Source organism: Erythranthe guttata, chromosome 10 (assembly GCF_056151865.1).
Source record: "Erythranthe guttata isolate IM_541 chromosome 10, IM_541, whole genome shotgun sequence".
Taxonomy (NCBI): Eukaryota; Viridiplantae; Streptophyta; class Magnoliopsida; order Lamiales; family Phrymaceae; genus Erythranthe; species Erythranthe guttata.
The window spans coordinates 18,851,641-18,867,119 of NC_142542.1; the positions used below are offsets into that span (position 1 = coordinate 18,851,641).

The window sequence follows — 15,479 nt, forward strand, 5'->3', positions numbered from 1 at the left end:
TCCTGTATGTTATATTTTATAAAAGAAAATCCATAAATATTAATTTTAATTTATAAACATTTAAATTTTATTTTTCCATGACTTGTATATCTTTAAGTTGAAGAATTCAGACTTTTCATTTTTCTATTCAAGTTTATCCAACGGTCATAGATTTTGACCATTAGGCTAAATTACAACCACCACCGACGTATAGTTAAATTACCAAAAAATTCTCGATGATTGAATAATTACAACTATGCTTCTCAACTATGAATCTCCTTATTCCTTACTTGTCCAGTCGTCCACTTTTATAGTGTCAAATTTAGTGGAATCTTATAGATTATATGAAAATTCTGAATTTTGTACCCGTTTTATCTCATTCATTTGAAGACAGATAATCATAAGATCCATTTTTTTTGCTCGTATTTATAAATTAAAAAAAAATCAAATCTTTATATGTATATATAAAGATCTTTATATAAAAAAAAAAAAAATAAAATTAAATAAAAAAAAAAAGAAGAAGAAGAAACTGTAGTCTATATATAACAACCTGGTAATGCAGAATAATAAAATTAAAAAAAAAAATTTTAAAAAACAGTTCATTTGCCAAAAAAGAAAAACAGAGTCAACAAAAATGGCAACCTTCAAAACAACCAAAAAACACCATAAACACATAAACAACCCTTTCCCATCAAAGCCAAAGACTCTACCTTTCATCAAAGGAGCTCTGATTTTCGATCCACACACACTCCCACCACACCGAATTTACGATATTGGCCTCGATTTTCATCTCAATTGGTCATCAGACAATGGTGGGTCCCTCTCAATTCACCACAACTCTCATCCCACAAGATCAATATGGTCCACCGTACCGGGCCGGGCCTTCGTTTCCGCAGGTGCAGCGGATACCGAAGTGGAGGAGAGCAGAGGATCATTCCTCATCAAGGATGGAGAAATCCACTTACTATGCAATCATCAAACTATTGAAGAGATAAGGATCATACATCAAGAATCTTCTCTTCTGATCAAAGGAAGGATTTTTAGTGTGAGAGAGAAGAAAAAAGGGAATCAAGAATCTTTTGAGAGTGGAAGTTTTGAGGTAGTTGAGAAAGGACAGGTGGCATGTTATGCTAAGTATTGGATGGTGTTTGATCAGAAGAATTGTAATCAAGTCGGGTTTCGGTTGCGGTTCGGAAAGCCGATTTTCGGACAGAAGCTGAAGCAGAAGCAGAAGCTGTCTCCGAAAAGCTATGGCTACAAAGGGTTTGGTCGAAAAGTCGGTCGGATTCGAAGAGTTAGAGTGGTTGGTTGGTGTGGATGTTTTTCGAGGAAGAGGGTGGTTGTATCGGTTTCACAAGAGGACGAAAATGCCGCAATGAAGAATGCGATTTTGCCCGATTTTAATAGGGTTTGTGTGACGTATTCGAGTGAGAAAAACGAGAGGTTCTTTGGATTCGGAGAGCAGTTTTCGCACATGGATTTTAAAGGAAGGAAAGTGCCGATTTTCGTTCAAGAACAAGGAATTGGGAGAGGGGATCAACCTATCACTTTTGCTGCTAATTTGGTTAGCTTCAGGTAAAAAAAATAAAATAAAAAATAAATACAGTAGAAACTCGATAAATTAATAGCCTCGTTTAAATAATAGTTTCTTCCGGTCCCGTCTCGGTAAAAACCTACCGAATTATTAATTCGATAATTTAATATTTCGCTAAATTAATAGACTTTTGTTCGTCCCGACTCTTTTAATTTATAGACTAATTTAATCAGAATTAGTATATCTTTCTTTTGTTTTTTAATATAAATGCAGGGCAGGGGGTGATGACAGTACAACTTATGCTCCTTCGCCCTTTTACATGACGTCGAAGATGAAATCGCTTTATCTAGAAGGGTACAATTACTCGCTCTTCGATCTAACTAAGGACGATTGTGTTCAAATACAGGTAACGTAATAACCGGTTTAATTTCTATTGCGTAAATAAATAACAAAATGCAATGATTTTTTTTTATGGCAACTTGTGAAAATACTTACAGATACACGGAGATACGATCGAAGGTAGAATACTGAACGGAAACTCGCCCGTTGAGCTTATCGAACACTTCACAGAAACCATAGGGAGGCCGGAGAAGCTTCCGGATTGGATAATTTCAGGAGCTGTTGTGGGCATGCAAGGCGGCACCGATAAAGTACGAAGTATCTTGGACGAGCTACGAGCCAAAGATACTCCAATATCTGCATTTTGGTTGCAGGTAATTATTTAAAAAAAAAAAAGAAACAAAGCAATCGCCACATCAATAAATAAAGAACAAGAACAAGAAAACTCAGAACAAGAATGCATTTTTTTTAAGGATGTTTTTTTTTTCATGCAGGACTGGGTAGGACAAAGGACAACGGTTATCGGTTCGCAACTATGGTGGAACTGGGAAGTGGATTCGAATAGATATTCGGGATGGAAGCAATTAATCGAAGATCTAAGTGCTCGGCATATTAAAGTGATGACGTATTGCAATCCTTGTTTAACTCCGGTACGCGTCTTTTTTTAGTTATCTTCTAATATATATGTGTCAACATAATCTTGAAAAATGGTAATAACTTAGAATGTTTATTATTGAAGATGGGTGAAAAGAGAAATGTAAGAAGAAACCTATTTGAGGAGGCGATGAAATTGGACATACTAGTGAAGAACAGTGAAGGAGGAATATACATGGTTCCTAATACAGCTTTCGATGTCGGAATGTTGGATTTTACGCATCCGAAAACGGCAGGTTGGTTCAAACAGATTTTGCAAGAAATGGTGGACGATGGAGTTAGAGGATGGATGGCTGATTTCGGCGAGGGTTTACCCGTCGATGCCTGTCTCTATTCAGGTTTATCTCGAATTTCGTTTTCATAACTTTGTATGTTTATAGCACGAGACTTAAAAAAAAAAAAAAAAAATTATCATGTAATTTTACCTAGTTACTTTTGTAAATATTTTTCAGGAGAAGATCCGATGACTGCACACAACAGATATCCAGAGCTGTGGGCAAAGATAAACAGAGAATTCGTCGAAGAATGGAAAGCCAGTCGAATCGGGAAAGCTAAGGAAGATCCACAAGAGGATCTAGTTTTCTTCATGAGGGCCGGTTTTCGAGAAAGCCCGAAATGGGCAAGTCTATTTTGGGAAGGCGACCAAATGGTTAGCTGGCAAGCCAACGATGGGATCAAGAGTGCTGTCTTAGGTTTACTCACTAGTGGAATTTCAGGCTACGCATTCAACCATAGCGATATCGGAGGCTATTGTTCTGTCAGCTTACCGTTTTTCAAGTACCAAAGGAGTGAAGAACTTCTCCTTAGATGGATGGAGCTCAACGCATTCACCACTGTTTTTCGAACACACGAAGTAAGTATTGAAAAACACGAGCATCGTAACATACGATAAAGAACTTAGTAAATTTATGCTAGTGTACATTCACATTCTTGATTTAGGGAAATAAGCCGTCTTGCAATAGCCAGTTCTACTCGAACCAGAGGACTCTATCTCACTTTTCACGGTGTGCGAAGATATACAAAGCGTGGAAGTTTTACAGAATCGAGCTCGTAAAGGTAATGAATAATAATTATCATCATCTAATTTATAAATGCTAAATGAAGAACCCTCCAATCTAAAACGGGTATTTTTACTTTTTATTTTTTATTTTTTATTAGGAAGCTTCTGAAAAGGGGTTGCCTGTTTGTCGACACCTATTCCTTCATTATCCGGAAGATGAATACGTGCAGACACTAACATACGAGCAGTTTCTAGTCGGCACAGAAATACTAGTAGTGCCGGTTCTTGACAAAGGAAAGGGAGTTGTTAAGGTTTACTTCCCACAAGGCGAGAGATGTTCTTGGAAGCATGTTTGGACAGGAAAAATATATCCGAAACAAGGCTCCGAAAGTTGGGTCGAAGCTCAAATAGGATATCCGGCTATCTTTGTCAAGGAAGGATCCAAAGTCGGAGAAACGTTTCTGAGAAACCTTAAAGTTTACGACATCCTATGAATCAGATCGATATAATCGATTGTGTTGTAATGAAGGTCTTTGTTCGTTACGTTTCACGTTTTCGAACTTTTCCATGTAATGGAACATCAAGATATAAATAAATAGACAGCATCATTAAAATTCAATTGTATGTCAAAATTTCACTGGAAATGTCATAGAGCAATAAGCCAAACTCCACTGAAGCAATACATCAAACAGGTTGTGTGCATATAAACAAAGATAATATAATTTAACACTTCACGCAACTTATAAACAAACATCAGACACAAACAATGCCGAAGAATGAATTCATACCTCAATAAGCTGTCTGTAGTAACAAACTTCAGATACAATTCTTGCATCGTTTTAGGGAGAAGATTTTATGATGAAATTAATTTTGAGGTTGTTTTTGTGTTTTTCTTGTTAAGAATAGTTCAAAAAGTTTGAACTGATTCGAATACTCGCGTTGGTATATTCCTTCTCGTGGAGGGATAATTACACTTTTGGTCCCTCATGTTTTGCCTAATTCCACTTTTGGTCCCACTTATTCTAAAGTGAACAAAGTTCATCTCCAAGTTTCCATTTTATACACTTTTCGTCCACTCTGTTACATGGGTGTTAGCAACTAACAAAAAACACCTTTTCAGGGCTGAAAATGAAATTTAATATTATTTTAAGGCTATAAAAGAATATAGATGTTTTTGTTAGTTGTTTTCAGGGCGTTAGCAACAATATTAAATTTTATTTTTAGCCCTGAAATAATTGTCTTTCTAGTGATTTTTTTTTGTCTTTCTAGAGATTTTTTTGTCTTTCTCACTCCTTCTCATTTTATTTGTCTTTCTAGAGATTTTTTTTTTCTTTTCAAAATAATTGATTAAGATTCCACTTAAGTATTTATTGTATTTTTCTAGTTATACCCTTGGAATGATAAAACATTTATGAAAGTGGGCTTTTAGTCATTTTATTATGATTTTTCAAGAATTAATGCACATTTTTTTTAATATATGTGAATTAACCTAAAACGACAATTAAAATGGGAATGAGAGAGTATATATAAACATATAATTTTATTATTTTTATTTCTTAGAAAAAGATTTATGTGTGCCAAAATGTAATGAGTTACACTAAACTAATCATATAAATATGGGTAAATTACGAGAACCCCTAAACTTAGGCTAAATAACAAAAAACACCTCCACGTATTTGTAATTATCAAAAACTCCATGAGGTTATTTCCATCTCACACCAACTCCATACAGTGTGATTTTTCACGGATTTTTTTTATTCGAATTAATAGACTTTACACAATTCAGATATTTTCTTTTATTCCTCACTTTTTTAAAAGAAGGTACTGTACAAATTTTCTGTTAAAAAACTCGATCAACAGTTAATCAGAGTGGGATTTTGGTTATTACATATAGGTGGGGTATTTTTGTTATTTAGCCTAAGTTCAGGGGTTTTTTCGTAATTTACCCTATAAAAATCAAAGGCCCTAAAACGCGAGTTTTGATATCAGGAAAACACGAGTTTGAGTAGAACTGAATTCAGTCTCTTTTCATCTCCACTCCATCTTTGCTCCGCCCTGTTATCACGCCGCCGCTCTCCTACCCAGTTCTCCGCCGCTGATCTCCGCCGCAGTTTCGGCATCGGTACGCGACCTGAAATTTTCAATGTATTTCTTCTCTTAGTTTACTGAATTGGTACGTTAGGTGAATGAGGTTTTGAAATATCAACTTTTCGATCGGTAATGAAGTCCGGTCCTTTTGTTATAATTGCTTATAAATGAAGATAGGGTTTCTTTCTTCTTTCTTTTTCGATTTTTTTTTTTCCTTTTTCCTCACTGAAATTGATAAAATTTGGCAGATTATTCAATTGAATAATATTAGGTTTTCTATGTTAACATTTGTGTGATATGTTATGTTTCTTTGGTGGATAGTTTGAACAAGAGAGAATGGCGGAAGAATTTTTCCTTAATTTTGTGTTGAAATATTTATGCATATCTGCTAACATTTTTAGTGTGGTGATGGAGTTTGTATGTTAATCATCAAACTATAATAATCCCGAGAAATTTCGTCCTCGGTAACTTGTTTAAGCATTTTCTCATGGAATTCAATCTGTGTGTTCGCGATTATGTTCGTTCGATTTTTCAAGCTGTAAGTAGCCTCTATTCGAGATTTAATGTATTCTGAAGATGAGTGCAATAAGAAGATGCCTATGGGATTTTAAGTAAGCCTACTTCGGCTTTGGTGAATGTTTCCGATGGAAATTTTATTGGAAGTTAACATCGTATCTATGAATTGTGATATAAGAGAGTGTTCGAAATATTTGAGATTCTTATCGAATGTATCTGATGTTCTTCCGGTTTGCAGAACGCTCCAATCATGTGATGTTATGTTGTTTCGAATTGTTTTTTTCTGAGTCGTCTTTTACTTGCTTCGAACTATCTCTCTGTCTTGCTCCAAAAGATGGTTTAAGACGAGGGATGATATAAGTAGCAAAGGAAGTAGCCACCACAGATATGCTCTGTTCGTTCATTTTTTTTAAAATGAACGATGTTAATTCACCCAAAAAACGAGCTAAGGAAGTAGCAGAAGGATTTTAATTCAACATTCTCATCGAGAATAATAGGCCAAGATCGAAGTAGAACTTGTCCGATTGTACTTGTATCATTTCTTCAAGTAAAAGTAATACTCGCATTTTTACAATGTTCCATTGAAATTATTGTCTCGAGTCTCGACACATGTAAAACTACCACGTACTTGATTAATTTGTTCTCTAATTTTTTTGGTTTTTTCAGGACAGAAAATGGTTATTCCTCCAGTAAGGCTAGACAGAGTGACAAAGTTTCTCAAACCTTATGTCCTGAGAATGCACTTTACGAACAAGTTTGTCAACGCACAAGTTGTCCACACACCAACTGCCACGGTGGCTTCTTCAGCCAGCACACAAGAGAAGGCACTGAGATTGAGTATGGAAAAGGCTAAAGAAAACACTAGAGATGTAGCTGCTGCTGCTAAAATCGGAAAAATACTCGGCGAAAGACTTCTGCACCAAAATATACCTGCTGTTTCGGTATTCTTGAAGAAAGATCAGAAATACCATGGCAAGGTTAAAGCGGTAATTGATTCGTTGTCTGCGGTAGGAGTGAAATTGATATAGAGCTTTTGCTTTGCAGTTCTATTTTTTAAGACAGTATCGAGGGCTGATCTGTTGTTTGTTTTGGCGAATTTTGTTTCGTTTGGGAATATTCTTAAATAGAACTGACCGTCAGTGTTGATGTTTTTATAATAATTAGCGCTTTCGTCTATGCCGTATGCTATTTCTTGCATCGTATTACTTTTGCGTGTATTGAAGTTTCTTCACAAGTCTACCCTCTAGTAGATGCTCTTTTCCACTAAAATGTGAACCAAATGTATCGGGTTTTTAAGACAACCGAATATGTTCATTTTTCAGTTTGTTTTTCGGCTTATTTGGATCATGTTCGAGCTTTTTACTGTTTACGTATCCTACAGAATCAAGACATTCAAAGCTAGAAAGCAAGAATGCGAATACGAATAAAGTTGAGAAGTTCACAAAAGATTATCTACAATCATAGTTAAAATACCAACACCTGCAGTTTGTTACTTGACACGATTCTAACCAGTTCGTTTTCTTTTTGCTCAACTCCAAGGTCATTGTAATATAAAAAACACACATCAAAGTGTCGAACATTTTCTGAACGTGTTTTTATCAAGTAAAGTGTAACGAAAAAGAATTGGAAGGATGACTAAAAACACACGAATATTAGATGGTTGGATAAAGTTAAGATTACAGTTTTCGATCGACACCACTGCATTCTAAAATCTAACTAATATATGTTTATAATCCTACGGAACCAATTAAAAATCCATTGGCCTCTACTACCTACAACTTAAATATATCATACCAAATACGACAGTGATAGACAACACCTAAGCAAAATAAATCGAGCGTGCAAGAATAGGCTCCATCTATGGCATTTTCCCCAAGATATACGAACTAACGAGCTTTTTTCCATCATCAACCGTTTTTTTCTTTTTCCGCTTCTCGTACAAAAAACTCCAATAACTGATTTATATATCGAGTAAATCAATCTTTACGGCATTTGCAGATTTCTGAATGAGTTCCTTCCTTGTATCAACCTGAGAAAACGAGCAGATATTTTTTTATTTTTTTGGCAGGCTCCAACAATTTTATAACACAACCCTCAAAATTGAACCAAGCTTTTCTTGAATAAACGATGTAAAGATTAAATTGGAATTTACAATCCACTTACTCGTGCTCCCATGAGAGACGAGAAAACAACATTCGTTTCTCCCACATCTTCTACTTTTAATTGCTTCAGAAGTCGAGTTTCTGGATTTAAGGTTGTTTCCCAAAGCTGTAAAGGCATCATTTCTCCCAAACCTGCATTTTTTAACACAACAATCAGATCAATTATTTATATTATATTAAAAAATAAATCAGATAAAGAATTTATGGAAATAAATATTCAAAACTCACCTTTAAACCTCTGAATGGTGTACGATGCGTTTGCAGGGAAGGATCTCTGAAGTTTTTTAAGTTCTGCTTCATCGTAACAGTAGTGTGCTTGCTTCCCCCTCTCAACCTGAAAAATGAATAAAAGACAAATAAAAAAATATAACAAGAATTTATCAAAGTAGAATTTTCGGAAAATTATCTTGAAGATATATATATATATATATACCTTGTACAAAGGTGGAACACCGACATAGATACAACCTTCATCGAACAAAGCTCTCTGCAGAACAATTTCAATTCCGTATAAATTAAATTTGCCGACACGACCCATAATATATATATATATATATATATATATATATATATATATATATATATATATATATATATATATATATATATATATACATTCTCATTGCATACCTGATATCTAAAGAAGAAGGTTAGTAGCAATGTCCTTATGTGAGCACCGTCCACATCAGCATCGGTTAATATTATAATTTTGTGATAACGAAGAGCATCCTTTTGAAAATCCTCACCCTGAAAATAAAAAATAATTAAAAATTCAATAAATAAAATTAAAAAATAAAATAATTAAAAAATAATTATTTGAAAGATCAACACCTTCACTCCGAGTCCCAAACCGAGAATAAGATTTTGAATCTCTTCGTTTTTGTACATGGCAGCTTCATCCCTTCTCTCGATGTTCAATATTTTACCCCTTAAAGGAAGCACAGCCTGCATGATATCAATGTTCGATATTTTACCCATTAACAAAATAGGTGGATATAAAAAAAAAATAATACACGCAATGTTACCTAAATTATCACCTGAAACCGCCGATCACGACCTTGCTTAGCACTCCCGCCAGCTGAATCTCCCTCGACTATGAATATCTCTGAAATAATTTGGAAAATAAACGACACTCGTAACTATAAATGTCTATGTAAAAGAATAAAACAATGCAGATATGAATGACTGGAAAAAATAATCTTCAATCTGAACCGAGGATATATGTAAGGACTCTACTCCCGTTTGCTGACTGTAATAATACTAATGCACTTCTGGTTGTTATATAATAAGTGAGATAAGTATTTTAAAATGTAAATATAGTTTTTTTCTGCATTCTGATTCATCAAGATTTCTTGTGTAGTTTATACGAAAAAAAAATTACAAATATATATATATATATATATATATATATATATATATATATATATATATATATATATATATATATATATATATATATATATATATATATATATATATATATATATATCATACCAGCTACTTCAGGATTAGTAGCTGAACAATCAGCAAGCTTTCCAGGAAGGGCTGAAGATCTCAATACACTCTTTTGTCTCACCAATTCCCTTGCCCTCTTTGCCGCTAAAGCAGCCTAAGAAAAAACAAAAAAAACGAAGCATATGGGAATTATATGAAGCATTTCCTAAAACAGACAAACGAAAATTGAAAATATTTAGAGAAGCAGAATATACCTTGAGGGCATTGAGGGATTTTGAAAGAATTGAATCAAGAACATCTGGGTGCAATTCCAGATACTCGGTAAGATATTCTTGAATCGTTTGATCAACAACCTTCCGTACTTCTGGGTTCCCCAATCTCGTCTTTCAAAGTCAAAGACAAAATATTACGTCGACAATTTTTTTTAAACTTGAGTACAGAAACCAGTATCGTAAGGGTATATACCTTTGTCTGTCCTTCAAATTCCGGGTTTGGAACTTTGACGGAGATTACACAAGTGAGTCCCTCTCTTACATGCTCGCCACTTAAACTAATATCCTTCTCCTGTTAAATCGGAAACAGCTGTTTAGAGAAGATAATTGATTGATTGACAGAAAAAAGTTAGAAGAGAAGATCGAGTTCCGATACAGGATACCTTAATAACTTTAGACTTCTTGGCTAGGCTGTTTAGAGTTCTTGTTAACGAGGCTTTCACACCATCAATGTGTGTGCCACCGTCAACTGTCCTAATGCTGTTTGCGTATCCCAATAATGTATCTGAATATGAATCTGAACACCTGCAGAACGATCAATTAAGCTAAATTAACTCTCTTTATTTCCGAAAAAATTAACTCTCTTTTAGAAAGACAAAGGTAACACATACATTTTTTCGCATTATACTGTTTTGGTGAAGAACCGAACTATAGCAATTTCTTCACTTAGAAATCGAAACTATTTCTATCCAATTTGAATTTGCAATCTGAAATATACTTTTTTTTTTCTTTTAGACCTCAAAATCACATCTGGCGGGCAATCCGACTTAGATCCTCATGTCAGTCACGTGTGAACGATGTTCAAATCACTTACCGTTTATGTTATAGCGATACATGTGAGTTGCAGAACATCTCTACAACTTACAAACAGAAACAGAAAGGAACGAGAGATAGAAAATAGAAAATCCAAATCACTTACCATTGAAGTGCCAAGTCAATCGAGACTCCATCTGCTTCTTTTTTAAATCCCACAACATCGTGAAGAGAATTCTGGAACAGAAAAGAACACATTGCAACAGTAAACTAACAGCTTTATGATTTTCAGACAAAAGAAACAACAATGATTGAGAAACTCTAGTGAACTTGGTTTCTCGGTGGCATTAATCAGCTACGAAACTATGAGCACACCTTATCGGCATTAAGCCACTTCACGTATTCAGTTAATCCACCAGCATAATTGTACTCGGTATACAGTCTCTTCTCCGGGTCTGTGTTCTCCTTCTCGAGCGTAATTGTAACCTGAAAATAAAATAAATTGTAATACCTAATTAACAGATGTCCACAAATCCAGAACAATAACAAACAAAAGCTAATGATCTACCTCAGCATTGAGAAAAGCAAGCTCCCTGATTCTTCCGGATATCGTGTTGTAGTCGAACTCAATTTCTGATGTAAATACTGAACAAAGAAAAATGATAGTCAAACACAGATCTTGCAAGGATCCCCATTCAATGGATTCACGGAATTAATCAGCAATTTTCAACACGACAAAAGGAAATTTATGAAAAAAAAATATATATATTGACCTTCTGTGTCTGGCCAAAAATGTATACGAGTCCCTTGGTAGTCCTTCAAATCAGCTCGAAGCTCACGAGAGACTAACTTTGTCACAGGCTTCCCACGGGAATATTTCTGCTTATACTCCTTTCCGTTTCGCCACACTGTAACTTCGAGAGACTATAATAATGGACAATAATGAAAAAATTAGGAGAGGTTTCATAAAATAATGTTGTTTCCGTGCCGAACTTACGTATGACGGTATGTTTAAATCTTGAAATTTATTGAATTTTATAAATATAGAGGATCCAAGTGGGAAAGCACAACCATGTTCTTACATTAGATTGAATGAACAGAAAAGAGAATAAAGAGTTAAGAGATGTAATGAACAAGAAGTGGCACCTCTGAAAGTGCATTAACGACTGATAAACCGACACCATGCAGTCCACCTGATACAGTGTAACCACTACTTGAACCGCCGAACTTGCCACCTGCATGCAAAACCTGCAATGACACGCTTTTGAGAATAAATTATCTCCAATCTTCCGCTAAGAGGGACAATTCCATAATCTAACATTACAAATCTTATTTTTCCAATACATCAAATTTAGTCAATCCAAGAGAAATACGGAATGCTACAAATATTTCCAAGACGGAATTCATTTTTTCGTCAACGAAAGAAAAAGTTTTAAGTCAGGTGATGAGAATCAACTCGTCGAGTAATAGAGGGGAAAGGCTGCTACTAGGTATTCTAGCTTACTATTACGAACATCTAACTCTAAATTTAGAAGAAAAGGACTATCCAATGACTACGTTCTTAAATATTTTCAGGTGTGAAATCAAAGACACTGCCTTGAGTATGACAAAATTACTCTAACAGGCAAAAAGTAAATGTAATTCGATCCTTCTCTGTCTGAATTACTATTCCTATGTTTCCCATGGTCTTTGCAAACATCAGCCTTAACTTCTGTACAGGGTCAATAGTTAAACCTTGAGCAATACACTACACAATTCACAATTGATACTATGAAATCGAGGAAGTACCGTTAAGACAGTCTCCAATGCAGACTTTTTTGTTGCCGGATGCATGTCGGTTGGGATCTGTAATAAGCAGAAAGAAATTCATTATGGACGACGTTTTTAATAATTATGAAACCACTCAGGAAAACCAATGATTATTCTGCAAAACTCAATTGCTCAAAACGAAAGATATCAAAAAAGATGTTACAGAAATGATAACAGCCCATTTAAATCAAGCGCGTGTACATGATAGCTAAGTGATCGAGGGATCAGTCAAATATAATGGCAGTGATATTTCAAAATGAGGAATGACCGAATAAGTGAAGATCAACAGCTTCAGAGGCATATCAAACGAGTACTTCAATCTTTACAAGATATTGCTGATTATGTGCTCACACAAGGATTTTCTAATAAGATTAGTTAATTTGTCGGAAAGTGGAAACTAAGCCATTTTCTCACTAATCCGTATAATAAAGTTGTGAGGGAGAACACGTACCCCACGACCATTATCGGTGATGCACACTGAATTGTCCTCAAGTAAAATGACATCAATTTTTGAAGCAAAACCAGCTTGTGCCTCGTCAATGGCGTTATCCAAGATTTCATAAACCTTAAAAGAAGCAAATCAACAGATGATTAAGTTCTCTCACTTACAAAAATGGCCAAATAAAGCACAACGAGAAGTAGGTAAGTAAATACCAAATGATGCAGACCACGGGACCCGGTGCTTCCAATGTACATGCCGGGACGTTTCCTTACAGGATCTAACCCTTCTAATACCTAAAAGATGGGAAGATAAATTTAAAACCATTACTAGGATGTAAGAAAATTCAGATTTATCAGATGTTCCTTAAGTAAGGCAGGTAAGCATTTCACCTGAATCTGCTCCGACCCATATTCTTTCGAGACTTTATTTTCACGAACAGCCTCGGTGCTGATGCTTGAGGACATAAATGCTCTGGGAACAACAGCATTCCATGGTACATGCTTGCTCGAAACCTTTTTCAACCTATCACTCGCTCTGAAACAAAGAAGAACGTAAGCAAATCTTTACCAAAACCAAGGAAGAAAGAAAACATTGTCCCCAGTGTAAATTTTGCCTTGTAGCATCAACACGGACCAACCAGTAATAAAAATGTGAAAATAGCTGAACATTTGTCCAAAACAAAAAATTCAAAAGTAACCCACTTTTGTTAAACTAAGTTAAGATACAGTGCCCGACTCTTGTTTACTGAGACCAAAACAGAAACCGGTATCAAGAAAACAGAACACTACTATCCCTTGTTAAACTACTATAAATGCGGCATATAATACGACTATCAAAGTAGCTAGCAAGACCAATATGAATGTATAACAAAGTTGCGTAAATGTAACGACACTCATACTTTATCTCTTTCTATACATAGAGATTGTAAGAAACCGCTATCTTTGGCACATAAGTGAAGAAAAGAAGTAACAATACGGGAGCCCACCTCCTATACTTTCCGAATTATATAATTTACATACAGTCAAACCGATCAAACGATAAAATGAAAACGAGGATTTCTAACTTTATCTTTTGCCAAACATACATTCTATGCCACTAAGCAAACAAAAATTAAAACCCTTATCCCAACTTTCACCACATCCTAACAGAAGCCCACCAATCAAATTGCTCCCCCTAAATCCTGAACTCATGCACAAATCCATAAAAACAAATAATTGAATTAATAAGAAAATAGAGCAGACCCATATCTAAATACAATTCTTCTTTACCAAGACAAACCCAATAAAAACGAAAGCCGAATGAAAGTAAACACACCCCCAAACCAGAATACACAACACAGGGAACAAAAAAAAAAAAAGAAAAAAGAATCACCTGCTGCTAAGAAGTATGAAGGAGGGCCGCGCGAGAGAGAAGGGAGAGGAGGGAGTTGGATTACATTGGCTATGAGTGTGAAAAGAGTGTACGGAAGAAGACGAGTAAATGAAAAAACGAGACGCCATTCGTTTGACGGAGCTATTTGGCTTTACAAGAAGGGCCATTCAGACATACATATATACGTGTGTGTGTGTGTATATATGGTTTTCTCTCTCTAGAAAATAGTTGTTGTCGTGTTGTATGGGAAGAGAGAAGAGAAAAATGGGGGGTTTTGATTTTGAGGTTTAAAGATAAAACCTCAGGCCTCACAGTCACAGGCTTGGTTGGGGGGAAAGGGATCACGGTGTAATTTCTCTGCTTTTTAAACCCTAAATAGTAAATTATTACCCTTCTGTGTAAAGTACCAAAACACCCCTTCATTTTCAACGAAGGAAAATCATTTTCCTAAATTGTTCTTTTCCATTCTTAAATTTTTATTAACACAAAAAAGGGGGAAATTAAGGGCACCCACTGATGTATTGTCAAATTACGAAAATCCCCTCATATTTGAGTAATTACAGTCACCCTCTTAATGACGAAAATACCCCCCTCGTGAAGTAAATTTAGGGATGTTAAATCGGTAAAACCGAACCGAATTTTTGGTACGCCAACATTTCATATTGTTTACCGAACTGAATCTACGATTTAGTTCGGTAAATAACCGAATTATATAATGTAAAAATATTTCAAATGAGGGGTGACTATGATTATCCAAAAAGAGAGGATTTTTTGTAATTTAGTCATACCTTAAGGGACGGGCGTCATTTGCCAAAAAAAATCTCGAGCGGATTCATAAGTTCATGAACAATTAAAAATGAGCCACGTCATGACTCAAGTTGAGAACTCTCGACTCTGAGCTCGCTTAATTTGTTCAATTATTTAACTTTAAAAAATAAATAAATATATAAGTAATATATAATATTATGGAATTGTTTTTTGCGGTTTGAAAATTGCTATTTGCGTTTTATAACAAAACCCCCAAAAAAATACTTTATTTCACTAAAACCCCAAAACTTCTCAATAAAATCCAAAAACCCCCCCAAAACGCGTAAAAGCTCAACTT

At 35.0% G+C, this 15,479-nt stretch overlaps 3 protein-coding genes and 1 long non-coding RNA gene across 7 annotated transcripts; 2 read left to right on the forward strand and 2 right to left on the reverse strand.

Annotated features, from left to right (window-relative positions):
- Nucleotides 1-496: 496 nt before the first annotated feature.
- Nucleotides 497-4,423, reverse strand: LOC148767754 (uncharacterized). Its single transcript, XR_016033933.1, has 2 exons — nucleotides 4,295-4,423; nucleotides 497-2,209 (listed from the first exon to the last, which is right to left on the reverse strand). It is a non-coding gene; the product is annotated as an uncharacterized LOC148767754 (long non-coding RNA).
- LOC105949400 (uncharacterized) lies at nucleotides 614-4,150 on the forward strand. Its single transcript, XM_012972702.2, has 8 exons — nucleotides 614-1,554; nucleotides 1,787-1,919; nucleotides 2,011-2,226; nucleotides 2,347-2,502; nucleotides 2,592-2,844; nucleotides 2,959-3,359; nucleotides 3,446-3,562; nucleotides 3,665-4,150. The coding sequence occupies exons 1-8, from the start codon at nucleotides 614-616 to the stop codon at nucleotides 3,998-4,000; spliced, it is 2,553 nt and encodes an 850-aa protein (XP_012828156.2). The 3' UTR covers nucleotides 4,001-4,150.
- A 1,053-nt stretch (nucleotides 4,424-5,476) lies between the features above and the next one.
- LOC105949358 (Ribosomal L18p/L5e family protein) lies at nucleotides 5,477-7,286 on the forward strand. 4 transcript variants are annotated; one of them, XM_012972657.2, is made up of 2 exons: nucleotides 5,477-5,628; nucleotides 6,777-7,286. In XM_012972657.2, exon 2 carries the CDS (start codon nucleotides 6,785-6,787, stop codon nucleotides 7,136-7,138), a length of 354 nt encoding a protein of 117 aa, XP_012828111.1. In that variant the 5' UTR covers nucleotides 5,477-5,628; nucleotides 6,777-6,784; the 3' UTR covers nucleotides 7,139-7,286. The 4 variants fall into 4 exon arrangements, with proteins under 4 accessions (XP_012828111.1, XP_012828112.1, XP_088680436.1 ...); XM_012972658.2 differs by having other exon boundaries at nucleotides 5,481-5,628; nucleotides 6,782-7,286; XM_088824310.1 differs by having other exon boundaries at nucleotides 5,512-5,616.
- Nucleotides 7,287-7,742: 456 nt separating this feature from the next.
- On the reverse strand, nucleotides 7,743-14,795 carry LOC105949360 (DNA gyrase subunit B, chloroplastic/mitochondrial). Its single transcript, XM_012972659.2, has 21 exons — nucleotides 14,375-14,795; nucleotides 13,393-13,537; nucleotides 13,216-13,296; nucleotides 13,013-13,126; nucleotides 12,541-12,597; nucleotides 11,899-12,000; nucleotides 11,526-11,676; nucleotides 11,321-11,397; nucleotides 11,128-11,238; nucleotides 10,919-10,989; nucleotides 10,383-10,524; nucleotides 10,193-10,291; nucleotides 9,982-10,110; nucleotides 9,767-9,881; nucleotides 9,310-9,377; nucleotides 9,104-9,217; nucleotides 8,903-9,019; nucleotides 8,706-8,759; nucleotides 8,501-8,606; nucleotides 8,274-8,404; nucleotides 7,743-8,139 (listed from the first exon to the last, which is right to left on the reverse strand). Exons 1-21 carry the CDS (start codon nucleotides 14,539-14,541, stop codon nucleotides 8,071-8,073), a joined length of 2,220 nt encoding a protein of 739 aa, XP_012828113.2. The 5' UTR covers nucleotides 14,542-14,795; the 3' UTR covers nucleotides 7,743-8,070.
- Between the last annotated feature and the right edge of the window lie 684 nt (nucleotides 14,796-15,479).

Bases quoted from the DNA above. Each gene is read 5' to 3' on its own strand.
- LOC105949400 (XM_012972702.2), top strand. From the start codon at position 614: ATGGCAACCTTCAAAACAACCAAAAAACACCATAAACACATAAACAAC. The intron at 2,845-2,958 runs GTTTATCTCGAA...AATATTTTTCAG, and splicing joins CGATGCCTGTCTCTATTCAG to GAGAAGATCCGATGACTGCA. The intron at 3,360-3,445 runs GTAAGTATTGAA...TTCTTGATTTAG, and splicing joins CTGTTTTTCGAACACACGAA to GGAAATAAGCCGTCTTGCAA.
- LOC105949358 (XM_012972657.2), top strand. From the start codon at position 6,785: ATGGTTATTCCTCCAGTAAGGCTAGACAGAGTGACAAAGTTTCTCAAA.
- LOC105949360 (XM_012972659.2), bottom strand. From the start codon at position 14,541: ATGGCCCTTCTTGTAAAGCCAAATAGCTCCGTCAAACGAATGGCGTCT. The intron at 10,292-10,382 runs GTATCCTGTATC...CCGATTTAACAG, and splicing joins AGAAGTCTAAAGTTATTAAG to GAGAAGGATATTAGTTTAAG. The intron at 9,378-9,766 runs GTATGATATATA...AAATTATTTCAG, and splicing joins TACTAATCCTGAAGTAGCTG to AGATATTCATAGTCGAGGGA.